The sequence below is a fragment of the Perissodus microlepis genome, chromosome 1 (assembly GCF_051167445.1).
Source record: "Perissodus microlepis isolate ML-2025 ecotype Zambia chromosome 1, ASM5116744v1, whole genome shotgun sequence".
Taxonomy (NCBI): domain Eukaryota; kingdom Metazoa; phylum Chordata; class Actinopteri; order Cichliformes; family Cichlidae; genus Perissodus; species Perissodus microlepis.
The window spans coordinates 17861858-17871235 of NC_140461.1; the positions used below are offsets into that span (position 1 = coordinate 17861858).

A 9378-nucleotide genomic window follows, 5' to 3' on the forward strand; every position below is an offset into this window, starting at 1 on the left:
TTGTGTGGATTGTTTGGTTTTTTGTTGTTTTTTTGTTTTTTTTTTTGGGGGGGGGGGGGGGGGGGGTGTCTATCTGTCTTCATTTGACAGTGTGCAGATAATGGGCATGGCAAAGTGGTTACTTTGAAATAAGGCATCACATGTCTCAGTCTTGTTGGTTACCACTAGTGCATACCCATGTTTTAGGTGCTCCCAGTATATTTTGAAGCACCTCGAGGCTACTGGAAGGTCACAGCATTCAGCAAGGTGCTCAAAGAACATGAAAATCTGGATCATGTTAATCACACCCAGGATATCTATCCCCTGACTGTCCCATGTCCCCCTGCTGCTTAATTCTCCATTGAGCTGAGACTCATCTTGTGACACAGGGTTTGTTGGGGGTGTAGTCTTACCAGCAGTGCCAGACCAGCAGGACTGTGCAGGCTGTCAGTGTTTGGACACATTTATCCTTCAGTCAGACAAACTTACAATTGAGCCCTGTGCAAGGGGACGGGAGCAGGCTCCCCAGAGTCAGACCACTGTCTGCAGGCGCTGAAACCCTAGAGGGTTGAGTGAAAGGACCATCCCCTCCCTCCACTTGCTTTAGCTGTATGATACTGTGGCCTGCACCGGGACAATAACTTCCTCCTGTATTATTGATGCAGCGGGGAACAGCGATCACTCAGCGCAGCGGGGCTCGATTCACCACGGGAATAGGCAATGAGAAACTGGATCTGCCACATACGTTCCTCCTCTCTCTGCTGGAAACTCAGTCATGGCGGAGGGGAAATCATCTGATGAAAGTAGCAGTTGAGATTGGAATATTTGATTTGAGTCAACTTTTTGACCTCATATTCCTACATGAGGCCAAAAGCTTGCAATTAGTCAAAATATAAAAATAATATATTTAAATTGCAGCTTGTGTGAGAGATATTGTTTTGTTCGATTGTTTTTGCTGTTTTCTGTGTCTTAAAATGGTGAGAACAAGCAGCAGCATCCAGGAAAGAGAAACAGTGGACCTGTGTTGTGCCAAAAAGTGGTTTTGAGTTATTTACCAGATTTGTTGAACTGAACTGTTGTAAATTAGTTGTTGGCCTATAATTAGTCTAAAATATGCCAAACATATATCTCATGAATGACATCAAGTACTTTTGAACCAGAAAGAACATTTCTGTCGCAAGGCAGAAGCAACAATCAGTTTTTAGCAAACTGACTGTTTTTTTTATACTTTATTTATCAAGGTATAGTACTTTGTACTTGTTTGATCTTGTTTGATCTAAAATATGGTTACACAAGTTCAAAAAATATGCAAAAAACCCCAAAACATATACACATGTTTTACACTTATCCATTTCATGGTCATGGGGCCTATCTCAGCTGTCTTGGTGTGAGTGCAGAACAACATGTACACTATCCACTCACTCTCACACCCTCACCATATAGACAATTTTGAAACAGCAGTTAATTTAAAAAAAGAAGCACTGGGACAGTGGGGGAAAAAAACAAGAAAGAACATGTGAACTTCATAGAGAGGCTGAGATCAACCAGGAGGTGCAATCCCAGAAACTTCTTGCTGTGAAGCAACGTTGTAGCGTTAACCACTGAATGATTGTACAAAACACTTTAATGCAGGAAGCAATGAAAAGAGTTTTAACAATTTTAATGAACAACTTCAAGATACGGTAACAACATCTGCGGCAAGTTCAGGAATTAAAGTTGAATAATGTTCAAGGGAAGGTCACAGGTCAGCAATCTAATGGTCAAGTCTACTCTTTACACAGGATAGAGTTCAGTTACTGCAGCATTCTTGAACTGCTCAGTTTTCGGCAGGGTTCTCGTTCAGAAAGACTGACGTTGATTCACATAAGAATTCCCTGTTGCCCACAGGTCTAGACTTATGTGAGTATTCCTCAGTAAAGCCAGAGGGGAACAGGCAGGAAAAACCAGGAGCTAGGCAGGCTCAGATTTTTAAACTGTTGTTGAAGAGGATAAACAAGGAAAGTACCAAAACATCTACTGGAAGAGGCCTGAGTGACACTGCCACATGATATAGCTTAGCAATCTGGCAATGTAGGGATAACAGTGGTTAAATACTGCAGGTGGGTGTTGATAAGAAACAGGTGCACCAGCGAAAGTCTTGGGTAACCACGCCCACTTCTGGGAGGAGTCTCGCTCCCATGACAAAGAGCGTCAGATCGAGCAAACAAGGAAAGAAAGAGTGAAGCCAGGCCAACATCTGTGACCAAGACACCGTCTGAGACACAACGATGAATTATGTGAATTGCGCCACCTATTGGCTGTCATTAAAAACACCTGACAAATGACCAATGAAGTATCTTCATCTTTCAGTTGCTCCCTTTAGAGACGACATACTGGACAAAGGATGTCAAATATGGAGATGACACGCAGGCCTAAAGGAGAAAGACCACAGAGAAAATTCATGGAGGTCATGAAGGAGGACATGCTGAGGGTTGGTGTGACAGAGGATGCTACAGATAGAGGCATGACATACCCTTTAGTCTAAAACAACACACAACACAACTCTTTTTTTTTTCTCAGGATTAAGAGATCCCATTTTAAATTTTGATTTATATTTCTTTACTACTTAAAGTCATATGAGCATTAAAGGTAGATTAAAGAAAAGATGTAAATGAAATAATAGTGTTCCAGTCTTTGCGATCTTTGCTTCTCACTTTAATCCAAGTGCTGCTCCACATTTTTACCATGAGGATTCCTCTCATTGGGAATTACAAAGGAGCTCTTCCACAGGAACACCAAGAGCCTTTGCCTTTACCTCAGTGTGCAGCAGCAAATGCTTGTGGACCTGCAGGATACAAAGTTTCACTGTGCTTATTGTTATGAAATACATTAAAAGTAATTTCAGGAAACAAATAGACAACTAACCATGGAAATCTGATTTATTTTGTGCTGTAGGGTCTTGATGGCAGTATTTTTGGAGTCAATATGTGCCTGCAAGCAAAAACATTAAGAGCTTCTTTAATGTTCTTATAAAAACATGACACTTCCAGAAATATACTTAAAAATATACACTCACAGGCCACTTTGTTGGTAACGCCTTGCTAATACCAGAATGAACCTTTTGCCTTCAGAGCTTTTTCTCCTATTTCTTTGTGGCACAGATTCAACAAGGTGCTGAAAACACTCCTCACAGATTTTTGGTCCCGCGATTGCTGTACATTCATAATGTGACTCTCCCGTTCCACCACACCCCAAAGGTGCTTTATTGGATTGCGATCTGGTGACTGTGGAGGTTATTTGACTCCAGTGAACTCATTGCCATGTTCCAGAAACCAGTTTGAGATAATCTGAGCTTTGTGACATGGTGTGTTATTCTGCTGGGCGCAACCATCAAAAGATGGGTACACCGTGATCATAAAGGGGCGGATACAGTCAGCAACAATACTCCGGTAGGCTGCGGTGTTTAAATGATGCTCAGTTGGTCCTGACGGGTCAAGAAAATCCCCCCACCACACACACACACACACACACAAACACACCATTACCTCACCACCAGCTTGCTACCATGTTGCCGCTGATTAGATATTTGCGTAAATACGCAGTTGAACTAGTGTATCTAACAAAGCGGCCAGTAAGTGTATATAAAATCAGTGTAAAGGTTTAGATGACTGCTGAAGAAGAAACATGAAGTAGATGTACAACACTACCTCAGTTTTCTTTATGACCCTGCTGAGGGCTGTTTGGTCCATGTTGGAGGCTGAAAGCACCGCACTGAGCTGAGCCTCCGTCTCCTCCAGGCTCTCTGTCAGAGCCTGCAGCTTCTTTTCCACCACCATGTTCTCTATGTCTCCATTATGCTGCGCCTTCTCAACAATCTCAGTGAAAGCCTTGCGAAGTTCATCCCTTTCCAGTTGGAGCTGTGCAGCAAACACACAAAAACATTCACATAAAACGTGTGCAACTACACATGAATGGAGCTGATTGTTAGTTTTTACCTCGCTGAATTTCTGTTCCAACACCTCGTGCTCTGCTTTCAGATCTTTCAGCTTTTTTCTTTTGATGTTTCCAATTACATCCTGTCAAAAGCAGTGCACAGAAATTATGCTCATACTGGGCTACAGCGATGCTGCACAACAACGAAGATGCTGGTAAAAGCAAGAGAAACTGTCCAACAGTAAACTCTGTGAAAAAAGGTGCCAAAAGAACCTTATTTCCTGAGTAGTGTCTCAGTTTCTTGGCAATTTCATCGTTTTCTTCCTTGATCTTTGAGATAAGCTCAGCAAGATGTTTGTTCTCCTTCAAAACAGTTACCACCTCCAGTTTCATGTTCTTTTGTTTCTTCTTTGCTTCATTAATTTCTCCCTGGAAAATTCAAATAAAACATTGCATGTGAAAATAAAACATATCTGGGTCAAAGCTAGTGGAAAAAACTGTTCAGCAACAATAAATAATAAAATTTCAGTCACCATTTGAAATTTGGAGGCTTTTGTTTTGCATTTTCCAGAATATCAAAACAATTATCAGTTCACTCGGTTTAAAGATACCCTCTAATGGTTCTGTTATTTCATAGATAAACCGTTCTAAAAATTATAAGCTGTAGTCACAAGCAGAAGACTGATCCGTAGTGACTTATAGGCTTAAACAAAGCTTGTGTTTGTGATCGCACCTTGAGTTCAGTGAGCGTGTCCGCGTCCGTTTTCATGATAATGACAAATTCCTTAGCGCTGCAGTAGGTTTCATCGTGATCTTGTTTAAGAGCAGCGATGTGGCTGTTCCAGTGGTTTTCTCTATCGTTGATCTCACTTTTCCAGATGTTGTCCAGATCTTGTTTTAGCGCCTGCATTTTCATCTCAAACGACGCTGTAATTTCTGCTCCAGCCGTAACACAAAAGGATGGCCCGTGTTCAGTGCTTGACAACGTGAAGCGATGAATTCAACTCAGAATGCGGTTTTTATTTTTGGGTTGTGTTTTTGTTGTTTTTTACCTGCAAGCTGTTTCTCCAGGTGGTCGCTTCTTGTGGTCAGTTCTTCACCATGTTTCTGTTAAGATAACAACCAGTTAGGAGTGTTTATTCTTGCAAGCTGAAGTATATCAGGGTCAGACGTGCAGAGCTATGTAATACAGTACTGAGGTGCAACAACAGATAACAGCTATGCCCACAGTTAAACCACAGTGAGAATTTTACACTAATTAATCAGCCTTAAAAGACCACAAGAACAAATTTGTGGTCAAGTTCTTACAGCTCATGGAAGCCAGACTTTATGAATTCACATACTTGTGATTCTTTTTTGTTTGAGGATCAATTTTGACCAAATTTCGCTCTTTTGAAAAACATTAGTGATTTTTCCCCTTATCTCGTTTATTTATTTACTTACAGTCTCTGTTTGTACTTTGCCTTCTAGTCCATCTTATTCTTAGGTTATGTTCTAGTTTAGTCCTTGTTCTCCCCACAACAGGAGGAAGTATACAATCAGTTTGTCTGTGCTTGTAAGCAGTCTAGCATGCACAGTTTTCAAGATATCATTTTTAGATAAATGATATCTTGGATACCAATAACAGCTCAAGCTGATTTCATTTTGATGAAAACCAGGTCAAGGTCATGGCACATTTGTGAAAATCAGTAAAAACTTTATATTATCTACAGTTTTTGTGGATTATCAAACTTCACAACATGATACTAGGTATTGGGGGACATGAGTACGTGTTAGCACCCAAGGTCAAAGTTGACCTCGGAAAAAAAAAAATCAAGAAACCATAATCTATCATATGAAAGGGCATGTAGAGAGGTGTACGACACGCACTTTTTTAAATACGACACCCTACGACATCACAATGACACCATAAAGTTTTGCAAAATCAAAATATCTCAAGTTCTTACAGCTCATAGAGCCAAAGATTTCAACTGATTCATATGGGTAAAGATCATAAAGTACACTGTTTTAGTATTTAATGGTTCAAGGTCATGGGTCAAAGCAGGCTGATGTCAGCAAGTTGTAATAAAAAAAATCATAAAACATTAAGGTTTCATATCCTCTCATTATTTGTCTGTATATTTATTGTGGTAGTCTCCCCTTGTCCTTTGTCACGTGCTCACTCTGTTCTATGTAACTGTCATAGGTTCCTAGTAAGTTCCTGGTTTCTACCTAGTCTGAGTTTTCTTGTATTTCATTTCCAGTGAGTTCACCAATAAAGTTCCTAACAATGTTTCACAATAAAAGCATTGTTAAAAAATGCTATGCTTTTGGACACTGGTTTAGCTCGGTGGTTGAGCAGCAACCACATGCCGCAAAGCCAAATGCAGTGGTGTGTGAATTAAGCCATCCATCCAGGTTCTACCCTCTTCTGTGTCCAAGTCATGGGAGTAACAGTCTAAGCAGAGATGGCCACACCTTCCTCTCCACAGCCACTTCCTCCAGCTCCTCTGAGGTGTTCCAAGGCCAGCCATCAGATGTGATCTCTCCAGCGAGTGCTCTTTCCGCTCAGCAGGACATGCCCCAAACACCTAACTTATGTCAGAAGCCTGAACCACCCCACCTGGTTTCTTTTGATGTAGAGGGGCAGCAGCTCTACTCTGAGCACCTCCTGAATGACTGAGGCCCTCACCCTCTCTCTAATGCTGAGATCAGACATCCTTCGGAGGATGCTCATTTACCACTGCTTGTGTCCACAGTCTCAGTATTTCGGTCATTTCTCACAGCTTGTGGCCGTGGGTGTGGGTGGAAGCGAAAATCTACTTAAATACAGAAATATGAAGGTTTTTTTCCTCAAAAGTGGAACAAGTGGCAGAGTATCTTTCTAGTGCACCCCAGCAACACTACGAATATGATTAAGGTAAAGGGAAATGTATGTTTTGTACTACAAACCAGTTCAAGTTCCTTCTTGGTGTGTTTAAAGTTGATCTCTTGGATGTCCACCCGCGTAATTGTCTTACGAAGCTCTTCCTCTAGGTGCTCTTGCTCTTTCTCCATCAGTTCATTGGACGCCAAAGAATCTGCATTCAGTTCAGCGATATCATTCAGGTGTTCATGCTGGAGGTGCTTGATCTTCTGCTTGTACACCTGGTGGGAAAAACAATCACATGTGAGCGTTCATATGGAAATCCAGTATTCCTAAAACACGTAGCCTTGCAGTTGGTATCATCCACCATCTTTTAGCCCTAACCCAAACCCCTGGCTTGGTACCTATTCAAGTTAGATCAGCGGTCTCCAACCCCCGGGCCACGGACCGGCCGTGAGAGTTGAGGCTCGGGTGTGAAATTTATGGTTTTCAGGGTTTTTATCAGTTTTTATCGTTATTTTTTTATCGTTTCTATCGTTTTTGGTACCGGTACTGGTTTTATTTTGTTGTATTTATCCACGACACCTTAAAGGCCGGTCCGTGAAAATATTGTCGGATATAAACCAGTCAGTGGTGCAAAAAAGGTTGGCGACCGCTGTGTTAGATTATAATCTCTGGCCAAACCTCATAGACAACTTAATATTAACACCACAGCCCTCTCGGTTACCCATCTTTATATTTTATGCTAGCGGCATAGAAAATAAAGACATCTGTACCTTAAATTTATCAGTAGCCATTAATACACAAATCTCCATAAACAGATTCCTACATATATCCTAGAATAACCTGTAAACACTGAACCACATATCCTGGTTTCACTAAAAACCGTAAAATATTAGCATAAGAAACTTGTTCTGATTTAGGTTTCTTGAAATGTTTTACTAAATTTAAGAACACGATTTGGGACTTCAGCATCACCTGACTCCATCTGACCAGCCTTCAAAATGGACGAGCTATCTATTTTTTAATATTCTCGCTTAAAATCAGTAAAATCTTACCTTAACGTCTAATTGGTGACGGGCCTCATTTTCTTCTACATCCTTTTCTACCTTTTGCAGCTCAGAGTCAACCTCCTTCTGTTTTCTAACTGTGATTTCCCAAAAGCTGTGGATCTTGTCCCTCTCCAACTGAAAGTAGTTTCTCTCTTCCCGCTCTCTATCCAGTTCCTCTCGAAGACGCATAATGTGCTCCTCCAGCTGAAACACAGAAAGATGTGACTGTAGTTTTTATGTGCTCGACAAACCAAATGACTGCAACATAATGTCACTTTTTTTCACGCTTTAGGAGAGTCTGAAGAAATCACTCTCCAATTTCCATGCACTCATCATGGGCATCAATATCATGGTAATTTGGTCCTTTTAATGATTTCTTTCTTGCTTTTCTCTAACCTACAAAGGATCAAAAGTTTACATACCAGCTCAAATATATACACATACAGTCACATAAGTCTTATAAGTGATCCTACATGTTCTACAATGTATCTTAACTTGATAAGGCCAAGGCCCATTAACTTGGAGGAGTGTGGATTAGAAAAAATCCTAAATTAATTCAAACTTGCACACTCCAATCTTGGTTTTGTTTTTTTGTTGTTTTTCTAATTCATTAAGGATATAGTGTGTACAATCATTCCACCCTGGAGAAACAGCAGTTCAAAGAAATCTTTAAAAGCCCCAAAATTCTATAACATCCATGTCCATGACGAGTACATGTAAACTTTTACCATATCCATGTTTTGTTTTTGTTGTTTTTGCTTTTTTTTTGGTACTTCGATGGATTTATGCATCTTAAAAGTCTTCAGGGATAGCTTGGCACATTACAAAGTTAGAAAAAAATCTGAATTGCATTATCTGCATCATGACACCTTTTTGCAGGCAGGGAGGCTCTAATTAAAATATTCCAACGGAGTGTTTACAGAGCTTGATCCGTATTAGGAGCCAAGATATGTCAATCTCACTTGCACTGAGTGTTATTTAAATGTTGTGCCTCAGCTTTATGTGCTACCCCTCTCAATGCACAGATCACTTTGAACAGGTTCCTATTTGTTTCCTCCTGACATAAAATACACATTCAGACACATTTTATCACTCTTCAGCTCTGACCTGCTCCTTGGACATCTCATCCTTGGTGAGGCCGTTTATCAGTGTGGGGGTCCTTGGATTTGCTGGTTTTTTATCTGCACTTTTCTTTTTGGGTGGCTGGGGGGGGAAGAGTCAGCACAGCTGTTTAAAGTTAAAACTGCTTTCTGGTTAGCAACCAATGACTGCATAAAAGGTAAACGTATATATGTATCGATCCATGCATCCTTTTATATTTATAAAAGAAAAAGTTTTCTATAGTCATTGGTGGTAACCTTGAGTGTGTTTTTAATTAGCAATGAGAAGTATACAAAAGCTACATTTATACACACGCCCAGCTGCTAGCGGCATAAAAAATAAAGCTGGTTATTTACTACAGATAAAGCACTTGTTTCTTAATTATTTAATGCTCACCATCTTGTACGCTCCTCAAATTACGCGAAGAAGTGTTCGGTTTGTTGGGAAAAGAGCAGCACACTCAGTAAGTACTAGTGTTGTTATAGCAAC

At 40.5% G+C, this 9378-nt stretch overlaps 1 protein-coding gene across 1 annotated transcript; it reads right to left on the reverse strand.

Moving 5' to 3' along the window:
- Nucleotides 1-1338: 1338 nt before the first annotated feature.
- LOC146393674 (dynein regulatory complex subunit 4-like) lies at nt 1339-9378 on the reverse strand. The gene is made up of 12 exons (XM_084932704.1): nt 9286-9378; nt 8896-8991; nt 7795-7992; nt 6823-7017; nt 4944-4998; nt 4625-4827; nt 4165-4320; nt 3954-4034; nt 3666-3875; nt 2884-2949; nt 2673-2803; nt 1339-2390 (listed from the first exon to the last, which is right to left on the reverse strand). Exons 1-11 carry the CDS (start codon nt 9286-9288, stop codon nt 2717-2719), a joined length of 1350 nt encoding a protein of 449 aa, XP_084788830.1. The 5' UTR covers nt 9289-9378; the 3' UTR covers nt 1339-2390; nt 2673-2716.

Excerpts from the sequence above, each read along its gene's own strand:
- LOC146393674 (XM_084932704.1), bottom strand. Across the intron at positions 4,828-4,943 it reads CCTGGAGAAACAGCTTGCAG|AAATTACAGCGTCGTTTGAG; the intron begins GTAAAAAACAAC and ends CGGCTGGAGCAG. Across the intron at positions 3,876-3,953 it reads TGGAACAGAAATTCAGCGAG|CTCCAACTGGAAAGGGATGA; the intron begins GTAAAAACTAAC and ends TTTGCTGCACAG.